General features: G+C 49.9%; 1 protein-coding gene across 1 annotated transcript in view; it reads left to right on the forward strand.

Annotated features, from left to right (window-relative positions):
* RERE (arginine-glutamic acid dipeptide repeats) overlaps positions 1–22,260 on the forward strand; it is a 128,184-nt gene that overhangs the window by 78,012 nt on the left and 27,912 nt on the right. Inside the window, 1 exon segment of the mRNA XM_038159560.1 lies at positions 11,258–11,338. Within this exon segment, the coding sequence (XP_038015488.1) occupies positions 11,258–11,338 (81 nt within the window).

Below are 22,260 nucleotides of genomic sequence, written 5' to 3' on the forward strand. Positions count from 1 at the left end.
TTCAGGGATAAATCTGTAAATCCTGTCAGTGACCTTGGCTTCAGAGTGGGTGATTTCAGTGCTTTCCCTGATGTTGATCTTTGCCCAGCTGCCAGAGGAGTTGCTGTTTCCTTAACGATGTCATTTTGGGCTTTGCTGAGCTGTGTGTGCTCCCTGATCCGCCGTCTCTCTGCCCTCACGTGCAATATTTTTATCTGCTGAGCGCTCACCGTGCTGCGGATCCCCAAAATCACCAGCCCAGCCCCTGGCCTGGCTGGGACCCAGGGCTCAGGAGCAGTTTCTGGGTGGGATGGGAGAGAAGCTCCAGCTCCAGCCCAGCCCAAACCATCCATGAGTGCCTTCAGGAGCTGCTGGCGTGTTTTGGATGCTGCCCCCCAAGCCCCTGAGCTCCCTGGGAGCTGCCAAGGGAAGGGATGTGCTGCCTGCGAGGTTAATAAACACCACAGGGGCTGATTGTCACCATTTCCCAGCTCCTTTTCAAGGGCATCTCAAAAATGGAGCTCCCTGGCACTTCCTGGTGCTCCCCATCACCCCTGGGTGCATTCCAGATGGGAGCCAGTGCTGGGGGATGTGGATTTGTCCTCCCTCGGGGCAGCGGGGTGGTTTCATAAACAGAGGGACCAAGGAGCTGTTGCTGCTCAGCAGCAGGGTCAGTTTGGTGTCTGTGGGTCTGTCCCAGCCCGGGGGCAGAGCAGCAGCTGAGCAGAGCCCAGCAGAGCCCTGTGCTAGGAACAGAGCCCTGTGCTGGGAACAGAGCCCTGTGCTGGGAACAGAGACCATTCCTGGGAACAGAGCCCTGTGCTGGGCTCAGAACCCTGTGCTGGGCTCAGAGCCCTGTGCTGGGCTCAGAACCCTGTGCTGGGCTCAGAGCCCTGTGCTGGGAACAGAGCCCTGTGCTGGGAACAGAGCCCTGTGCTGGGAACAGAGCCCTGTGCTGGGAACAGAGCCCTGTGCTGGGCTCAGAACCCTGTACTGGGCTCAGAACCCTGTGCTGGGAACAGAGCCCTGTGCTGGGCTCAGAACCCTGTGCTGGGCACAGAGCCCTGTGCTGGGAACAGAGCCCATTCCTGGGAACAGAGCCCTGTGCTGGGCTCAGAACCCTCTCCTGAGCACAGAGCCCATTCCTGGGCACAGAGCCCTCTCCTGAGCACAGAGCCCAGTCCTGGGCCCAGAACAGCCCCAGGCTCCCTCCTGGGCCCACTGCTGCCTGCAGCACCCTGACCTTTTCTCCAGATTCCATCTGCTCGGGGATAGCTCTGGGATCTGGGTTAAATTTAACCTGCTGCTGTATCCTGTGCTGCTCCAGGAGGAAACTGAGTCATGGCATCCTGAGGAGCAGCTGGGGAGTGCCGGGACCATCACAAGTGGGCATTTTCTGAGCTCAGTGCTTCTGGCATAGCAGCAGAGCCCAGGGAGGAGCTGGAACTCACCTCTGGTGGTTGTGGTGAAATGCAGTTGAAATAGAGTAATAAATAATGAAGTGCTTTGATATTTTTCTGTGTTTAGTGTGTGATAGAAATCTGCAGCTTCTTTCCAAGTGATTTTGGCTTAGTCCAAGTTGATAGAGGTAAAAGCATCTCCTTTCCAAATGCTTATGTTGGAATTACACTTTATTAAACCCTCGGAGCCCAGGAATGGATTACTTGACGTGGCAAACGTCTGTTTTATTTTGGAGGAGTTGTTTGCTGTCTGAATGGCAATTTGCTGTTCCTAACAAGATTGCTTTACAAACACAAGAGCCCCAACCCCTAAAACAAAGTGAGTGCAGACAGATGACAGCATTGTCTGCAACTTGACAAGATGATATTTGAGTTTTGAATTTTTTTTCCCTGGTAGTTTGGGTCTCTGTCTGAGTCTTGACTTTGATTCTTTGTTTGAGCACAGAGGCTGACAGCCCCAAACCCCCAAACTTCCTGAATGTCACTGGATTCCCTGTGTTCTGCCCAACAGCTTAGCTGGGAATTATTTAGTCTGGCCCAGTGGCCGTTGCAGCAGCAAATGACAAAATGCTCTTCAAATGGGTGTAGTGACATAATTCCTATTGAAGAAATGTTGATTACTGTCACAATGTGGATGCTCTGTGTGCTTTAGTGCTCAGGGCTTATCTTTCTTGCACAACATAAGCAGTATGAATGCCAAAATACACCTCATTTGCAAGTGCTGTTTGCATGATAAATTTTATTTTTCTAATCTCCCCTATCAACAGAACCAATTTTTTTTTAATCTTTCCGATGACATAAAAATGCATTTTAATGAAGCAAATGATCAGGCTTTGTCTCCTCTGTGCACGAGCGGGGCGGCCACATTCAATTAGGCTGAGAAATGATCATTTGTTCCATTACAGGCTGTAACGGAGCAGAGCAGAGCCACCATCCATCACCAGTTGCTCAGCTTTATGTTACTTAAATCACTTGCCATCCTGTCAGGGGCTCGGGATCCTCCACGGGAGCCATTATTTAATTTAAGTTTGTAAAGGTGTCACTTGTTTGATAATAGGCTGCTTCTGTAGTAGATGAATAGGGACTAAATATTCATCAATTTCTGCATCCATCCCCGATCCCTAATGAGTTACACGGAGAGCAGTGCCAGTAGAGCTGATGATGACAGTGCCACGAAAGGAATTTGGCAGCAATGAGGACGTGATCCAGGGGAAACTCCACTCCCTGCAGTGGGAAAAGGCAGAGGGTGCTGGGCAGTGGGCACAGGGAGGGATTGCTGGGGTGTTCTGGGCAGGGATGAGAGCTGGATCAGAGCTCCTGTGGGGATTCCAGCTCGGGATGTTCCAGGATTCTGTGAATTCTGCTGGAGCTGCAGAGACTTCCTTTGTGAGCCTGGCCCCACGATGCTCCCAACGAGAGGGGTTCCCTATGGGCTGCCAGGAAACTCAGATTTGGGGTGGAAATGCCCCCTGGAAGGAAGTTGGGGTCCATCCCTGGCCCTGGAGGAGCTTCACCCTGAACCGTGGCTGGCCCAGAGCAGCTCCTGGAGCAGCAGCTCCTCTCTGCTGGTGGAGCTGCCCCGTGCCTTCCCCTGGCTCACGTTGCTGATCTGTGCCCGGGAGGCTGCAGTTACAATCTGCTGCTCCTGCCCAGCGTTGTTTTTGTGCTCTGTGCCTCGTGGTTGTGACTCGTGTTGTGGTGAGGGCTTTGTGGTTGTGCTTCAGCTTTCACAGCCTCGGTCCCTCCCCTGCTCCCCCCGAGCTCCTTCCACCCTGGGTTTCCCCAGCCTTTTGTTCTTCGCTGCTGCCCCAGCCCTCTGGCTGCCTCCCTCAGATTTATAGGGCTTTTAGGCTGGGTGGGGAGATGGATCAGCCAGCCTTATGCATTTAGAGGAGCTGAGAAATGGCAGGCAGCACATTGCCCTCCACTGCTCTGGAATACCTTCAGCGCTCAAATCAAACATCCCATTTGCCACAAACCGGGGAAGGCAAAGAGGGCACCTCTGCTTTATTAGGGTGCACATTTCATTTATCTCTTACGGGAGGTTTCTGCAGCTCTACGTGTCTGGGGAGGCACTTCCACAGTCCCAGCACCGCCTCCCCCTGCTCCCCTCCACAACATCCACCTTCAGGGTTTCCCCTGCAGCCTTCTCCTTTGGTACAGCTGCATTTCTGGTCCTTCGTTTTCAACTCTTTAATCATTTCCTCTCTGATTTGGGGTCCCTTTTTCCCTACTGGCCCCATTCTCCCCCTCACTGAGGATGTGTCCCTCAGCCTGGAATTCCATTTTGTCATCCCCAGCATTTCTTCCACGCAGCTTTGCATGCTCAGGTCTCTTCACTCCACTGCAGCCAGGCAGACTTACTCTGAGAGGAATTTAGGGAGTTTCCAGAGGTTGCCTGGTGTCATTTTGGCAAGGGTCAAAACCTGGAATTTGTATCTGAGTGCCTGAATTCCACCCTGGGCATCGCTGCAGTCACAGCCCCTCTGTTAATGATTTACCTGGGAAGGCACCTCCAGAAATACCTGCCTCTGAGAGGGATCATTCCCAGTTTGTCTCATTATTCTTGGATTCGTTCATTGCTCCAAAGTCTGGGGGCTTTTGAAGTGCTTTTATTTGTTTCCTTCTGCATTTGCATAAAAATCCCTGTTTGACTGCAGAAACTGTCTCCAGAATAATTGACAATAATGGTTGAAGTCCCCGGGGAAGAACATTTCTGTAGCAGGGAACTTCTCTGGAAATGCTGCGTTGGAGCCTTGAAGGATGACACAAGATATTTCAGGCAGTCCTTGAAAAGGAACATGTCCAGCCCTTTCTTCTCACTTGCTCTTTGGTTTTGAGGTACAAGAAGGCTTTTTGTATACTAGCATTTTAACAGCAGCTTAGAATAACAACCAGGAATGAATCTCGTTGTGTGCAGAAAAGGCAATCTGAAGTATAATCAAAAGCTTTCTGTTGTCTCTTGTCAGCAGCACATTGTTTTGCTTTTCTGGGTCACAAATGTGCCAGACCTTGGTTCTGTTTAACTCCTAAAAGTCACCTTTAAAAAATCATTTCTGTAAAAAACCCACTCAAATCATTTTAGCTCTGTTAGCAACACTGAGAAGCTGTTGAATGCAGGAGACAGAGAATGCTGGACAAACAGAAAGCTCTTTTTTGTCAGCCAGGGCAGGCCCAGGACTTGTTGCTCCCTGTGCAAGGTCCTCCTGCCCTCTCCCCTCTGTGCCTTGGTTTGGAAAGGGAACACCTCCTCTTCTTCCAGCAGGGAAGAGGAAACTGCAAACTGAGCAGCCTTTAACGAGAGGGGGTTCATCTCTGCCTGCCTTTCATCCCCTGCTGAAACGTGGGACCATTAGTGAGGTTACCAGGGCTGAAATGCCTGGAATAATCCAGGAGCTGTTCTTCCCAGAGCGGAGGCTGTTTATCCCACAGCCCTTCCAGAGCTGCAGGAAAGGAAAGTCAGGTTTGCTTTTCTCCTGCTGCTGCTGCTGCTGCTTTAATGCCCAGGGCAGGGTTTGATCCAGCATCAGCTGATGCAGCTCTGCCTGGGCTGGGTTTCTGATTTTATTTCCTTCAGGGGATCACATTGCTGCTGCCACACTCTGTGGGATCTGTGGGTGATCTGTGGGTGATCTGTGGGTGATCTGGGGGATCTCGGGGGGATCTCGGTGGGATCTCTGCCTCCCACAGCCCAGCAGCAGTCGGGAATGGAGCAGGGAGCAGGTGTTCCTCACAGAAGCCTTTGGAGCTGGGGTGGGGAGGCACAGGGACCAGTGTGGTGGTGCAGCCCCTTGGCTGTTTGTCAGCAGCTCCCATCCGTCCGTCCGTCCATCCATCCATCCATCCATCCATCCCTCCCTGCATCCACCCCTGTGTCCATCCCTGCATCCATCCCTGCATCCATCCCTGCATCCCTGCATCCACCCCTGTGTCCATCCCTGCATCCATCCCTGCATCCCTGCGTCCATCCCTGCATCCCTCCTGCTCAGGTTGCCTGGCAACCTGGCCCGGTGCCTCCCAGCACTGGGGGATGATTTATTGGGGATGATTTATGGCAGGGCCCCCGGAGGGGCTTTTAACAGGAACGGCCTGGAGCTGAGGGCTTGCGAGCATTTGATCCCAGAGCTGATAATCAGGGTGCAATTAGGGCAAACAGAAAGGCTCCTCCTTTAGACGGAATCGATTTTATTAATTTTTTTTAAATTTTTTTTTTTTTTTTTTTCTGTTTTGTTTTCTCTTTCCCATCGGGACTCCCCCAGACACAGGTACAGCACAGAATGGGAATCAAAGCTTTGCCCGGTGCTTCGGTGAACCTGTAATCTTTGTTTTTATAAAAATAGCTCTGGTTAAAATCCTGATGGGAAAATAGAGCTGGGGTCAGCACAAAAGGTTAGCAACACCCTGACAGCTCCAGGCCCCGGGTGAAGGAAGAGCTGAATTCTCCTGCAGCTCTGGAAATGTCTGAGAGCTGTTGTGTCACCTTCAGTATCATGTTGCCTTTCGTGCAGACTCTTGCATTGATCCCTGGCATTAAACACAGGAGGGAAAGAGGAGGTTTGTAAACTGGCATTTAGGGAGTGGTTCGTGCTGCGGTCACAAGGAGAGCCCTTGAAACATCACCTTCAGTGAGGAAACCGGGAGGAAACCGGGGCAGCCTTTGGGCTGAGCGCCTCTGTCCAGCTCCTTTTCCCAGCCTGGCTGGGGAGGGCTGGGCAATCCGTGCCTCGCGTTGACAAGAGCGTTTGCGTGTGTCTGAGGAGGCAAAGAGGAGAAAAAGGATGATGAATCCACTCTGACCTCCTGAATGGCAATATAAATACTTTATTGAAAATCCTAAATAAATGTGTTTGTAACCAGTAATCCTGCTCTGCATGCAATCTCATTTAGCCAACTGGGTATGCAAATGTGCTATTAATGTGTTTGCATCCAGTATAAATACACAAATCTAATCTGTTTATATGTGTCATTTACACACAGCTGTGCTCACGCTCACTTAATACCAATATTTCCAGCCAGCGAGAGGTACCACGGGAGCTCCATTGTTCCCAACAAAAGCAGCTCCGTGGAAGGGGGGTCATTATCACCCCGGATCTTTTGGCATTCCCTGAGGGAGCTGTTAATGACTCCGTGGCTGCCGTGGGTACTGGCTCAGGCTGGGAGGTGCCTCTCCCGCAGAGCTCTGGGTTCAATCCCCCACGCTTGGGGCCAGGCTCTCCTTTTCCAGTATAATTTTTCAGGAAGACAAAGCGATGCAGTTGGGAGGGAGAGAGCAAATTGTTGGGAACCTTGAAGGCTTTCAGCTGATCTATTCCTTGTCAGTTTGTTTAGAGAGGACACTTGATCTCACGGGCAGATGGCCTGGGGAGTGCAGGGTTTGTGTCAGGTGTGGGTGACCGGGGCTGCACTCTGCACAGGGCTTGGAATTTCCAGAGGGAGCAGCCCTGCCTTGTTGCATAGACTGCTCCCTAATGAATGCCACCAAAATATTTTGGTTTTCCATGTCTTTGTGTGAGAGAACTGGGTGAAAAGGTGATTTTGTTTTCAAATATCTCTAAACAGAAGTTTTGCAGCTTGTGAAGATCGAGAGTAAAGATGCTTTCATGTATTCAGTGTTTATCTGCTGTTAATGAAAACCCCATAAATTTTCCTACCATATTTATTATAAAACTTAAAAATGCATATTAAATATGGAAGGTGGTGACAACTTCCACTGGCATCTGCTGGAAAACCTGGCCTTTCCAGACATGGAAACCTATTGCTTTCATAATAGCAAAATCTCCCATTTTCTTTGCTTAGAAATAAGGAAAAGGTTGAGAGAAGAACTTGTTGTTCTTGGACAGGTGATTTGATTTTCTTTTTTTACAGCTGAAGAGGTGATTTCATTCTGTTTTTTATTAGAAAGATTGAGAAATAAAATCCTTATTTCCTGGATTGAGAAAGATCAGAAGAGGCCCTGTGTGTCAATGTTTTGCATTACACAATGCTCTTCACTCATTAACCAGGTGGAAATCATAGGGAGGGAATGAAGCAGCACATGGAATTTCTTAGAGAAAATAACGAGCTCTAAACTTGATTGCAGCATCAGAAGAGACACGTGAATAGCAGTGATGAATTTGCAGGTTCATCAGAGTTGTGCTGCCTTTCTGAAGGTTTCAGGTGGAAATCTTCAGCTGGAAGTTGGTTGAGCAGGTTGGTTGTTGTTTCTGTACTGGTGCACCCTTTCAGCAGCAGCTTCATGTGGGGTTTCGGGGTAGGGAGGCACACGGGGTGCAGGGTTTGCAGCAGGCAGCTCCTCCTGCCAGGCTGTAATCTGGGGATAATGGAAACCCTGACGCACGAGCTGAGCCCTGGCACTGCCAGCCCCGTGACAAACGTGCCAGCTGAGCTCTGTCAGGCACGGCAGAATGGCTCTGTGTATCTTGTCAGGAGGTTTGTTCCTCGGGATAAAATATGGGACCTGCAAGTGGCACGCAGGCAGACATTAACACGCTTGTTCCTTGTTCTGCCAGTTATTTATAGCTCCCCGTGTGCACGCAGGATGCTGCAGCATCTCACGCCTTTCAGAAATTATCAAATGGCAGCAGGAGCCTCGTGCTGGGGCTGGTCAATAGCCACGACCCACCCCATCAGACCGAGCCCCGTCTGTCAGCACCGGCCGCCCCACGAGCGCTGGGATTTCCTCAAGCTGCCTCACAGCCCTCATTACCCACAGCACTTTCTTAATTGTGGCACAGTTTGTCTTCAGTGAGCGGCACAAACAATAATGCTGACAGAATCCTGTCATAAGCAATCTTTTAAAGTTAAACAGAAGTGGTAAAGTTGAAATGTTTGTTCCTAAAAATCCAAATGATGTACTCGTAAAAACGAAACCACTGTGCCTCCAGAGCCACTTCCACTTCTCACCCAGAGTTATCCATGGGCCTGAGCCTGAGCCCTGCGTTTGAGGCGATTTGAGCTCGGCAGCTGTCGCTCCTCCTGGGAGCAGTGCAGCATCTCCTGCAGCACCGGTGCATGTCATTTGTGCAGGGGAGAGCAAATCCAGTCAGTGTCAGGCACTCTGCTTTGTGAGACACCGGCGAGCAACAGGTCACCTCAGATTTGCTGTGCAGCTCTCTCGTTCTGTTGTGCTTAAAGCCGTTTTGGGGTCGCTGTTGGGCTTGACTTGGAGAAAAGTCCTGTTCTTGCTGCAGGAGAATGGGCCATGATGAATTAGTGGCAGTCTAGAACAGGAAGGAAGATCCAAAAATGGTTTTTAAAATAGTATTATTAAGCTCTAGAATTTCTGAGTTTCTGAAATGATTTTTTGTGTGCTTTGTTGCTGTTTGTACATTAAGAAGTGTCTCTCTCTTGCCTTTCCAAGGGGCACAAAGCTGCCTTAGGGCTGGGTATATCTCAGTGCCTCAGTGGCCCAGGGAGAGTTCTGTACAACATCAGTAAAGGTGACAGCAGAATTGGCCAGGGGGATTCATTCCTGCTTGGAAATTTGGAGCAGCATTCAAGGTCCCTCTAATTCTGATATTCAGATGGGCTCTGTGCTAGGCTTGCATTTCCAGTAGGGGCTCAAAGGAAAAGAGTTTGTCACAGGTTTTATTAAAAGAGTTGAATCACAACACAACCCAAATATAACATGGGTTGGTTAAAAGGAATCTTAAAAAATAAATTAAATGGTTGCCCGAGAATTCAAGTGCACCATAGTAAGTCTTGAGCAAAATGAGGAATAGGAATTGGGTGTTCTCATTTTATGCAGTGCCTGCCTTTCCGTGTTTCCCCATTGAGCTGGTTGAATTCCTGCAGACAGGAATTGCAGTGCTCTCTGGGTGCTGGGAGTGGTGCTGGGCTGTGTTTGTCACTGCTGCTGCCACCGTGTCTTGCCCAGAGCACCAGCCAGAGGTTTGTGGTGCCAGGGGAGTGATCCACCCACCCCAGCATCATGAGAATTCCTTGTGAAATTCACCTGGTAAAAATGAGTGTATGAGTGCACTGGGGACCGGCTGTACTCTGCGGGCACTCAGCATCCTGCTCGGCAGCTCCTCGGCTGTCCGGGGGCTGGCACCTTGCTCTCAGGAAAACTTCTCATGCTGGGGAGCTCAGGCACCCCTCACACGCCTCGGTGCCGTGTGGGCTGCTTTGGAAGGAGCAGGTGGGGATGAGTAAATCACGCACTGCAAGGGACTGTAATCTCCGAGCCTTTACAAGGGTGGTTAATTCCTGCCTCCGTGCCCCCGGGCACGTTCTTGGCCAGCTCTGCAGTCTTGCTGGTTTTGAGGGTCAGGGTTAGGTGAGGATAGATCCCTGTGGGAGCAAACCTGGGAGGCTCCAGAGAGGCTCTTGCCTCGCATCCAGGGCTGCGCTGGGAGCTGAGAGCAGCGTTGGAGCAGTGGATTCACCTTTTTGGGAGTCCTCGTGCCCTTCACGACATGGAAGCCTCTGATCCCTGCCCACCTCCTTCCAGCAGATGTTTGCAAAAATTTATTTTGCGATCCAAAATACATTAAGCCAACTTGAGGCTCGTTGCTCTCTAGGGGATTTTAAAATCTCATCTCCCTCCCTTCCCTGGAATAGTAGGGCCCATGTACTCAGCATCCATTATCTTTTTTGCAGACAGAATTTGTTATTTACTCGTTGTTTATAGCTGTACACAGTGTTTATAGGAAAGGAAAAGGCCTTTTATATTTTTGCTTGTTTCTTTTCATGGAATTACGAATTGTCATTTCCCTCCTTTCCCTGGAATAGTAGGGCCCACATACCATCCCCTATCGGTTTTGCAGGCAGAAATTTGCTATTTGCCTGTTGTTTATACCTGTATACGGTGTTGATAGGAAAGGAAAAAGCCTTTTTATTTTGGCGTGCACAGGGAAGGGAAGGAAGGAGCCCTTCTCTAGGATGTCCCTTGCAGAGAGAGGCACTTTGTGCAGCCTTACATCGGCTGCTGCTGGCTCCTGTGGGGATGCGCTGGGGGCCGTGAGGGGCCGCGGGCAGGGCTGGAGCCCCCCGGGCAGGGCTGGAGCCCCCCGGGCAGGGCTGCGCCGAGGGAAGCGGCCGGGGAGAGGACGGGGCCGAGCAGGAGCGAGGAGGGAGCGGTGCCGGCGGCCGGGGAGAGGACGGGGCCGAGCAGGAGCGAGGAGGGAGCGGTGCCGGGGGCTGCCGGGGCCGGGCGGCGGCCGCTGCCGGGGCTGCCGGGGGCGGTGTCGGGGCCGAGCCCGGCGGGCGGAGGAGGCGGCGGCGGTGCCGGGGCCGGGCCCGGGCCCGCGGCTGAGGGGGGCCGGCGATCCAGGCCGCCTTTTGCGGCGCGCCCCGCGGAGCCGCCCGCCCAGCCCCGCCGCCATCACACGCTGGGCGCCGCCGCCTCCGCCCGGCCCTGCGCGGCTGCTCCGGGGCTCGGCTCCGCTCCGCGCCCGGCCCCGCTGCCCGCCCGGCCCCGCTGCCCGGCCCCGGCCCGCCGAGCCCCGCCGAGGAACGCGGGGGCTGCGAGCCTTTAACCCCTGCGGCACCTGCCCGGCGCCCCGGCCCCGCGCTGCGCTCTGCCCGGCCCCGAGCGGCCCCGAGCGGCCCCGGCAGCGGCTCCGGCGGAGCTCCGAGCGCTGCAACTTGGACGCGCTTGGAAGGGGATGCGGTTGGGATTTTTCCGTGTCTTTCCCGAGCCCTTTCCCCCGTTCGCAGCCGTGTAGGTGCGTTCGCTTCCCCGGGCTCCCGGCGCCGCTGCCGATTCACAGCCGCCGTTTGGGGGATTTTTTTTAATCTTTTTTTTTACTTTTTTTTCTTTCTTTTTTTTTTTTTTCCTGCTGCTGACACGCTGTTTTTATTATCTTTTATCACAGAAACGGTTTATTAAGGGGTTGAGGCAGTACGGCAAGAACTTCTTCAGAATCCGAAAGGAGTTGCTTCCCAATAAGGAGACCGTAAGTACATTTGGACTTTATGTAATTCGCTTTTTCTCTTGCTGCTTCGCTGTTTGATCTTGCGAAACTCTTTCCTTTTTACCCCGAATTCTCCTCTGATAAAGGAAGAGAAATCCTCAGCCAGCCAAGGCAGCTGCTGCTTTTTAGTGCAGTTTTTTAGGTCTTGGGCTGTGAAAGATGTTACATAAAATAATCGTCATGGCTGGACGGAGCCACTGAGCCTGGGTGAAGTGTATTTATGGAGAGCGAATCTAATTTTAAATTCTGACATTACGACGGGATAATACATTTTGTGTCACCCGGTGGGGCTCGAGTGGCATCGGGTAATGAAAGAAAACCTAAACCAAAGCAGCATCTGATGGGATCGGGGTCTGCCTGTGACCCACACCGCGCCGGGCTCTGCTTAACTCTTCCCCTGCCTGCATCCCACGTCTCCCGATATTCTCCTCGGGGTTCTCTAACCCTGGATTGCCCCCCAAACCCGGGCAGGGACCGGTGGGACACTCCTGCACGGGGCTCTGGGATGCCTTGGGAAGCCAGTCACCTTGCCATCGGCCCCAAAAGAGCCTCGGGTTCTGTCCTGCAGGTGTCCTCCAGCTGCGGGGAGCCTTTGGGAAAGTGCTTTCCTTTTTGTTCTGGCTTCAGAAGGGAGGTAGCTCCGTGCAAATGGAGTTGGACTGTTTTCTAGCAGTGTATTAGTGGTTTAAAGCGTCACAGAGTGCTCAGACTTTGGTAGGTGTGCAGTCTGGATGTGCACTGGGGACGAGCATCGCTGAAATGATCTTTAAAAAGCTCTCCGTTTCTGTGGGATGATTCCATTCTCCTCCCGGAGGTTCCTGTGAGGCAGTGCTGTGATAGCACAAATCTCTGGGTGGTAAATAGTAACACTGTGTGAGTTAAAAAGGAAGGGGAGGATGAGACAATTACGAGTTCGCTCATCCTGCCGAGAAAGGAAACTCAGATTACTGCTCAAGTGTTGGTGGACTCGAGGATCCTGTTGGATTTTGAGATGTGGAGGCCTGGGAAGGAATGCTGGAATAGTATGAATCTTAGCAGCATCTGACAAACCTACACATATCATGCCTTTCCTCTTTCCTCCAGAAATCTCCTGGAATGGGTTTAGAACAAATCAGTGTTTGCTTTTAGAACTGATGGTAAAGTTGCTCAGGGGCAAAAGTCCTCTTCTGAGTTTGAATTACAGCAGCTCTGAAGTATATTGTGTTTTTAGAAATTGAAATTTATATTTTTAATATGACATGTGGGTTTATTTATTTTTTTGTCATGGAGAAAAACATTTTGTAGGAGTGAGGATAAAAAAAAAAAAGCCCTGAAAAATGGAGAGTTTGGGGCAGTACCTGCCCCTGTTTGTGCTGCTTAACTTCTTGCACTGGAGCTTGGATATCGGCCTTGGGGTTTCAGTAAAAGTTTTGCAAGTGGTGTTAAACCTCACAGAAGCTCTCATTTTTCAAGCGTTATATTTTTGTTTCATTAGGTGTAATTTTTTACTACAGAGAAGACTGAATATGAAGTCTGAGCTGTGGGAAGTATCGTGTAGATGGGTTTGGGCTCAGGGGTTTTTTTAGCCCCTGTGGTAACTGATCTACAAATCACCTTTGACCTACAACGGGTTGTTTATAATCTCTGCTTCCTATTTTTGCCCACAGGCCTCACTTCTGCTTTCTCTAATTCCCAATCTTTCTCAGCCAAAATTTACAGCCCTTCTGCTGTAGGAGGACATTGCAGCGTAAAGGCTGCAGTAAATATTTGACTGTACAGTTTTGCTTCTGTTCTTTAAAGTGGAATAATGAGTAATGTAAATGACAAGGCTGTGGGATTAATTTGTCTGCATTTTTTCATCACCAGCATAATTTCAGATACTTTGCCTGCCATTTTTCTATTGCAGTGTGAAGTAACCCTGTAGCAGTTCCAGAAACACCAGAAGAAGGCTTTATTGTTGTGTTCAGCCTCAATATTAACAACTAAAAAGTTGTTCTATGGGTACTAAAGCAACTTCCAGGTGCTTAAAGATGTGCCAGGGCACTCTTGGAGTGACTTGCCCTAATGGCTCTTGGACATCTGACTTATTAAGAGTTTTCCTTCCTGGTCTCTGTGGGGAGGGGACCCAGGGGCTTTGGCTTTGCAATCCCCACTAAAAGTTAAATCTCTTTATTACCATGATTTCTGTAAAATGTGTCCTTCCCTAGACCCTTCACTGGGGGAAAATTCTCCCCACTGTCAGCCTGAAGCTGGAACATGGAAACAGTGGGAGAAAAGGAATACAGCAGAAATAGGGAATTCTTGTTTCAGGTTGAACCCAGCTGAGGCTGCTGTGCAGGAGCCAGGGTGTGGAGGTGAACATGACATTGTGTTTTTTCAGTGCTTGGGGAAGGAGTAACGTGGCCGTGGTGAGAGATGAGAATCAGGCCATGCTGTACTGAGCTCTCACAAGTGTGTTGAGGGATGTCCTATTTGAGTTGTGCCTTGGCTTTTTCCCCCTCCATAGTCAGTGTGCAGTAGCTTCTGAGAAAGCCCTGTATTTATCAATGTGTGTTCTAACTAGTTTAACAGAGTTTTCCAACAGATCTTAAATTATTTCTTCTAAATGAGTAATCCTGAAGAAAAAAGCTTTATGAAAGAGAATGTTTCTTCCATGTCAAAGGTGTGTTTGTTTGGGTCTTCACTCCGCTGGTTTATTTCACATTTCCAGTGTATTTCCATGTTGATGTCCAGGAGGGGTCCCAGTGGACGTGGGGGTAAATAACTGCAGTGGATCAGGGGAGGTGCTGCTCTCGTGCAGGATCAGTGCTAGCCTGGAGGGAAAGTGCCTCTGTGTGCCTGGGCCATGAGATTTCTGAATGAAACTCCTGAAACTTCCTTGGGTTTCCACTGACCTGTCTGAAATGCACCTTCTCCTCTATTTCCCTGCAGCTTTTTTCCTTTATCTTCCCTGGGTGGTTTCCCCTTGGCTGCAGCTCCTGCCCTGCTCTCCTTGGTTCCTGCTTAGCAGCACTCCTGATTGCTCTTCATGGGAAGAAGTAAATTTTGGAGGCTTTTCAGTGGCATGAGCAGTTTTCAATAATTACTTTCATTTAAATTCCCGTGTTGTGAGAATGAAAGGTGCACAGCTGGCTGCAGTTTCCTTAACTGTCTGGTTTGGCTTTAAATGTGGTTTTATTCCCCTCCCATCCACCCATTTTGGGATAATTTGCTAAAACTTGGTGATAATACAGGATTTTCCGAGTATTTAACATTCTGCTCTGAATTCTTCAGATGATTACACTTAGCTACTTGAATTTGAGAGTTTTAGAAGCACCAGCATTGTGATAGGCCTGAGATAAAGGTACTTAAATGCCTCCAAGGTTGGGGATTGCCTTCCTGTGATCCTGGGAGCAGCTTAACTCTGTGCTGGCTTGGTGCAGGAGGTAAACAGAACCAGGGCCTGGGCTCGTGCAGGGCAGTGACTCCATCAGAGCAGGAGCAGAAGGGTGCCAGGTCCTGGTGTCACCTTGCTGGGACCCAGAGCTGGCTCCTGCTGCTCAGCCTGTCCTTGTGCTGCTGCCTCAGAAGCACAGGCTGCCCTTGCAGTTTGTCTGAGCTGCTCGGGCCACCTCCCAGCAGGAACAGAATTGTTCCCCCGTGCCTGGGCTTCCTGCAGCCTGCTCTGGGGCAGGGGAGCTGTCTGAGCAGTGCCCCCACGAGCAGGGATGTGTGTGACTGTCCCTTTCCCAGGTGCAGGAGGGATGTCTGCTATCCTGCCACGCTGCCATGGCCTTCGCTGCAGCTGAACTGAGATTTTGGAGCCACCTTGTCTCTCCTGTGGATGGGCCTGAGCACTCTGGGCCCTTCTGAGAGCAGGGGTGACAGCTCTGGGGACGTTGTGGGGCTCTGCAGAGGCTCCCCAGGGACAGTTCCTGGCACGGGGCTGTGGGCCTACTCCCCGTGCCCCTCTCTGCTCCTCGCTGGCCCTGCAGGAAGCCCAGGAGGAGGACAGTGGAGCTTTGTGCAGACTCAGGCTAATTTTGGGTTGAATTTCCCTGCTAAGCACAAAGGTATCTGTGGTGTGTGTGATTCTTGGTTTGGCTGCTGAGCAAGAGATGACAGAGTGCAATCGAAAGATCTTGCCTCTGGCTGGATGCTCCTTTATTTAGCTCTAGAGCACAGTGTAAACAGGAGTCAGGAATATTGCCTGTTTCCCGACACTGGAGTACCTGCAGCGTGCTGGATTTATGCACAGAAGAACTAAATATGCATCATTTCTTTAGGAAAAATGGTCTCTCTTCTGATAGTAAAATCTTCCTCTTCAAATTAAATGCTGCTGGGACTTAGCTCAGAGACTAAATAAGCTGTGCTCTGTTAATGTTAGGAGGCAAAACGAGTGCAGTGTGAGCTTTCAGCATAAACTTCTGTTTAATTTTAGATTGGGGTTTAGATAAACAATTTTATTCTTGCCTCATTAATGCTTAATCTCGTGTTACATAATACACAATATTGGCTTCCTGAGTAGCACTTAAATATAGTGCAAATGTGTAGTAGCTGAAAGGTCAGTGCAGTTACCATATGTGCAGCTGGCAAGGTGTCTGTCCCCTCCCCACGCCACTCCTGATGGCAGCCAGCAGCCCCAGGAATATTTGTGCAAGGCTCTCCTGAGCATCTGAAAGGTAGAGCTTCTCCCTCGACACGATTGTTCAAATAGCAGAGTGCCTTTGATCAAAGGAGGGGGATAATTAGATGAATATCTCTTGGTCTGTTGGTATAAAGTGATTACTTAGCCCTACACTGGCTTTTTAATATTTGCATTTAGTGGTGAGCCTCGTTAGCAGCAGGAGCTGCGTTGTGGCTGTGGCGTGGGCTTTATCCCTGCTCTGCTCTCCCCAAGGAAATCTGCTTTATTTGAGGCCATATTCCCCTAATGATGGAATATTAATACACTGCAGTCAAGGCATATTATTTATTTCCTGCCTTGTCTCTGCTGCGGGAGCGTTCAGAGAGGGACGAGCTGTGGAAGCCTTTTCTGTTTGAAAGCTGAACCTTTCTCTTTAATAACTTCTCCTAGCCTGGATGCAGTCGGAGCTGAAATTTTCCATTAGAGTTTGAAGCGACTGCCAACATAAACAGCCACTGCTTCTTTTCATTTCATCTGCTCTCTGCTGCTGCTTCCAGAGCGTGGCCACTGCAGGCAGGGGCTTTGCTCGTGTTCACGAGGGGCTCGTGGGCTCCACGTTCCCCCCCTGATTTCAGTGACAGGCTGGGACCTCGCTCTGTAGTGCAGCAGATATCCTCCCGGGCTCCAGTCCAGCGAGCACAGGGGCAGAGGCAGCAGTTGCTTTTCCTGTGTAAGTGAAACCACCGAGCCATTTGCATAACAAACTCTTCTGGAGGGAACCCGCTGCCTTTCTTTTTTTTGTTTTGTTTTTTTTCCTGTTTTTGTGAGCTGTCTCAGCTGAGGGAGGAAGAGCGCTGAGCTGGTGTTTAGCTGCAGGTGAGGCAGGGCGCTGAGGCAGCTGCAGCCAGGCCCTGGGTGCTGCTCACCAGGAGCAGGGCGAGGAAAGCCAAGGAATGCAGTGACACGCTGAGCTCAGATGGAGATATTCCTGAATTTGAGTGGCTCTGAGCTGAAGGCTGTTTGCACAGGGATGTTCAGTGTGTGTGTTCGCTGTGATCTGGTTTGTTTTCAAAAGTTTAACTGTTAAACCTATTGCAAATGTCAGAACTTTATTGGATAATAAACCAGGAGCTTTGGAAAGGCCTTTAAAGAGACGTAAAGGTTTAACTCACACACACCACGGTGTCTTCCTTCATCTCGGCAGGGATTGCAGGTGTTCAGGTGAGCACAGCTCACAGCTCACCACAGCTCCGTGGCTCCTACACCACACATGTGTTCCTTTAGTCCAGTTCTCTGAGTGGATCCTGTGAGTGGATCCTGTGAGTTCCCATCTCCTGGGGGTGCCCGTACAGGTGTGTTCCTTTAGTCCAGAGTGGATCCTGTGAGTTCCCATCTCCTGGGGGTGCATCTTGCCTGGCTCTCAGCAGCCCTTTCACCTGGCCTGTGCCACGTGTGTGCTCATTGATTAATGATTGATTAAGGACTGGCTCCAGCTTCCAAAGACCAAAATACCCTTTCCCAAACCTGCCTGTCTCAATTCCAGCTGAAGCAGACAAAACCAGAGAAAGAAAGTACCTAAAATGTGCTTTGTTTTTATTGTTTTTGTTTTAAATCTCTTAAGCGTTCTCTTAAGACAATAAGAGGATTAATTTTCAATTGTATCGTTTTACTTTTGTATGCCAAGGTAATTTACAGCGTCATCAGCTCAAAAAATGAGCTGCTTATTTGAGTTTCTTCCTAAGAAACCCTCATAGATGGAGAGCATAAAAGCAGAAGGTGTGCTCACTGTGCCAGCTGGACTCTAGAATTGACTTTAGCACGGGCAATAAATCAGCTCTGCACTCCAGTGGCTTTTTTTTATTATTTTACATTACAAGATTGGATCTCATTGTTTATTTTTCTCTGAAGGTTTAGGGTAGGTAGGAGTAAAATATTGTTGCAAGTAAAAGAGGGCCATTAGGCAATTGCATCGAGCTCTGTCAGGGAGCCAGAAAGGACAATTTCTGCTTTGTAGGGAAAAGTCTGTAGTCAAAGATACAAGCCAAGATTATTTGGGTAATTGATACAATATTGTCTGAGCCTTCCTCAGCAACTGAGAGAGCACAATGCTGCTCCTCAGAGTTCTGTTCCACTGCATTTTCCTTACTTTCTGTTTATAATTCACCATCCTAAGGAATTTCAGTTTGTTTATTTTCCTATTGTGAATTCTCTTTTGCATCTGTGCTGAAGGGTATGTGTGACTCTGGTTAAAATGCTTTTGTTCATCAACAGCTGTATATTTATTCTGTATTTTCTTTCCCTGTGAGAAAAACCAGCAGCTTTTTTTCTTCCCTGGCAGTTGTCAGATTGTATCAAATACTCAGACATCAAGCCTGAGGTCCTGTGAATTGCAGGTACATAAAATAGGTGTCTGGCAAAGGATTTGTGCAGTTTATTTTCATGGCCGAGTGTCCCAGCCTGGCAGGACTTTTCCACGGCTGCCATGCATCAAACCCTTCGTGGTGTTTGTTCCCCACCCAGTCACTGAAGATGTGCTTTAAAGCTTGGAAATGGCTTTCAGAAAGGCAGAAATAAACCAGGCATGTCAGCAGCATGCTGTTTGTGGGACATCCTGTCCCAGAACAGAGCTAACGTTCTAAAATCCAGGTAAGTCCTGGAGGAAATGCATCTGTGTAATCCTGCCTGGGGACTGCCTTTGGGAATGGCTGAGGAGAGGAGCACTCTGCAGGTAAAATCCTCTGCGTGCTGCTCACCGTGGGTATTTACAGTGTGAGACACAGATTACAGCTCCAAGAGCCACTGCAGCTGTGAATTTGGGAGTTCAAGGAGCAGATAATAGCAGCAGCTCAGGCGTGTTGTGAGCCGTGTTCAGGGGAGTCAGAGCAGAGCTTGGTTCCTTAAACCCCCAGGGACTTGTGCCTGGCCTGCGTGGGGTTCAGGGCAGCCAGCTGGGCAAAGGATGCACTAGGAAAAACCCTCTGTTGGCAGGGAATAAAGTGTACTTTGAGTGAGCCTCGCTGCCACAGAGCACAGAATGAACTTTATTCTTCCTCAGGAGATCAGTGGGCTCAGGCATCACCCCATGGCCCCCTAAGAACAGCACCCACTGCCTGCCCCTGGCTCCAAAGCAGCCCCAGCACATCAGTCACTCCTGAATATCCTGTACTGTGTGCTGGAGCTGGGAGAAAAGACAACAACAACTCCAGGAGACAGATGCACTCATTTTGTCAGTTTTGTTTCCAACCAGCTGTAAAAAAGAAGCAGTGCTTGATTACTGGGGGTTTTTTGCTGCTTGGCTTTTTTTCATGCCAAGGAAGACTCCCAGGGATTACAGAGATGGTGGAATAAAGTGAGGATGGGGAGCTAGAATAGAGGCTGTGCCACGGGGAGGTGAAGCAGTTTGTGGGTAGAACTGGCTCTGTAAGCAGAACAAACATTTAACATCACACGTTGAAATCTACTGCATTTGCTTTTGCTTTGTTTTTCCTGATCTGAAGGGAGAACACTTAGGAGAGGGATGGAATTCAGATTGTCAGGACATGAAGATGCTGGTGGTTGCTTCTGGGTGAGGGTGATGTCGCTGTGGGTGAACTTCTCCTGTTTTCTCCCAGCACAGGGAAGGGAGGATCCCTGTTCTGCAGGGTGCCAGGAGGGCTGTGTCAGCCAGAGCCCTGCACACCTGCACCGTGCTGGATTTATGGATGGATGGGATGTGGAGGGGTTCCTTTCCCTGCCGGAAGGTGCATTCATGTCTCCTGTATGTGGAAAAGCTGTGAAACGCTCAGGCTTTGGGTTTCCTGCTCTGCTCATGAGGAGTGAGGATCTTGCAGGGCTGGGGTCCCCCATTTGTGGTGTTTGTGCCTTTTCCCTGGAGTCAGGAGGGGCTGCATCCTGCAGGACAGAATTCCAGCCCTCCCTCCCTCCCTGGCTAAGAGGGTGCAGGTGATGCCTCAGCAGCCCCTGAGTGACCAAAGCAGATTCCACAGAAAACCTCCTGCTTCTTGCATCTCTTTTTTGAAACCCCAGAGTGGTGTCGGGCCTGTTTCCTTCTGATTCAGATCTCCAAGGTTAAGTTTGTCCATTGCCCTTTTCTTTGCAAACTTTGTGGGCTGGGGAGGAGTCAGTGAAGGAGCTGCTCAGAGTAGTTGCTGTATTTGAGAACCTGGGGCCTTCAGAAACAGAGTGTTAGAGGCATGATGACAAAATCCCAGCTGCTGGGGAAATCCTCCTGGCTCTGGTCACCTGGGATGAGCAGCACTGGAGGGAGGACTGTTTGTTTTACCCTACCAAACTCGTGTCCAGCAAGGAGAGACCTGGCATGGAGAAGGTGCTGGTGAGTGCTTTTATTGCCAGGTTTGTTGTTGGCTGAAGAGTTGGGCTGATGCTCCCCCTCCCCCAGCCACTTTGTGGGCTCCCTTTTCCCCTGCAGTGCCCCTGACACAAACAGAGTGGTTTTGTAGGATGCCTCCAGACCCTTCAAAGAGAGGAGAGCACATTCCAGGTTGTAAACCAGCTCTGCTCCTGCAATCTGAGAAGTCCTCCCTGGTGTTCAACCCAGAGGCTGCTTTGTGCTCTTGTGTAAAGCACCAGGACATCCCACAGGAACTCTTGATTTATTTTGCTAACTCTGCCCTTCTCTGTGGTTCACAAACCTCTAATGGGCTGTGAAGCTCCAAGATTTCTGAGTTGAACAGTAGAAGTTTTAAGAACCTCCTCTAAAACATGAAAGACTTAACACTTTCCACATGCTGGGTTTTTGGATCATGAAAAGCTGATCTCCTGCAAATAGAGTTTGTAAAGCTGAGGCATCCTGGGCCAGGGCTGCTTAATGCCGTTGTGAAATTGGGGGGAAGGAAAAAAATGTAATGAAAACTCTGGGCTTTGGGCCAGCAAGGAAGATCTGATACAGGGAACGTGTTCCTGTTGCCCTTTGTTACTGTTGAGTTTGATTAGCTTTGTTTCTGGTAAGTTTAATTACAGTTCTTTTTTATTTTTATGGCTTAGGAGGGGATCTTTGCCAAAGCCCAAGTCTTTCATTACCTCAGTTGCAATGAGAGGGAACTGGAGAAATAAATCATGCCACCTCCCCAACAAACAAGCCAAAGTAAAACCAAAAGAAACCCCACTAAGCTATAAACCCAGCCCTTTTCTCTCTCCTTGCCCTGTTCCTGCAGTCTGCTACTTTCCATCTTATTTTCCCTTTCTGAAGTTGCTTTTAGGGCCGAGGGTGAATTCACCTGGTGCAGTTTGTTGCTTTGCCTGGGCAGGGCTCCTCAGCTGTGCTGCTTGTGCTTCCCTGGAGCTTGTCTGGCTGCTCTGCAGCTCTGCCACACTGACAGCGCTTCCAGTGGATTCCTTCATTGCCCTGCAGGAGCACGGCTGGAAAATGCCTCAGGAGCTGGGAGAACAGAACGGACACAGACAGGAGGGGTTGGTTGGGCCCTGGTTTTGCTCTGCAGACCCTTGCCCGTGGAGATGTGATGAAAAGCATGTGCCATAAACCTTGCCACAGAGTGGGCTCTGCAGGAGCGTGTGGAAAATCACATTTCTCCTGGTCCTCCTGAAGGAGCTGCAGGCTGTGCAGCAGCTCTGGGTTGTGTAACTGGACCTTCACCTTGCTGTGCAGAAGTGACAGGGACAAAGGCCTCCCTCTCTCAGTGCTGTGCTAAAGTTGTATTGATTTAACAATTCCACCTCATGTTCTTACTCTGTGCCTTTTGATGGGAGAGATTTTTTCCATCTTGTTGCTTGGCTTTAGGAAAACATTGCTTTTAGAGCTTCTGAAAAGAAATTGTCTGCTCACTGGGCATAAAACTGCCCTTCCTATCTGCCACCTATTTATTCTGTATTAAGGTTCATAATGGTTTTGTTTTAGACAAATCTGTGTGTCTTAAACTTGTAAGACTTTAAAAATGATGCAAATGATTTTCAGCTAAAGGATGAAGAGGAGGGAAGTCTTGATTTGAGTAACCAGAGAGTTGTAGCCCAGGAGATATTTGGAAATCCCGCATTTGACTTTGAGAAGGTTTTATTTAATAGGAATGTGGCTGCTGTAGAGAAACAGGGACATTGTGAGCTGCTGGCTGTGGTTGGGAGTGACCCCACGTGCCCCTCTCTGGCTGCTTTTCCACGGAGCACATGGACAGAGCTGCTGAGAGGAATCCACGGGGCTGCTCCTGTGGCAGTGAAAATCCCCTGAGACTCCCGGCCCATCCAGTGACTCCTTGATAGCCCTCCTGCCCTGTTTACAGCCCTGAGTCACAGCTCTGCCGTGCTGGCATTTACAGATTGCAACTGCACGAGTTTTCGTGGCTGCAGC

This window comes from Motacilla alba, chromosome 21 (assembly GCF_015832195.1).
Source record: "Motacilla alba alba isolate MOTALB_02 chromosome 21, Motacilla_alba_V1.0_pri, whole genome shotgun sequence".
Lineage (NCBI taxonomy): Eukaryota > Metazoa > Chordata > Aves > Passeriformes > Motacillidae > Motacilla > Motacilla alba.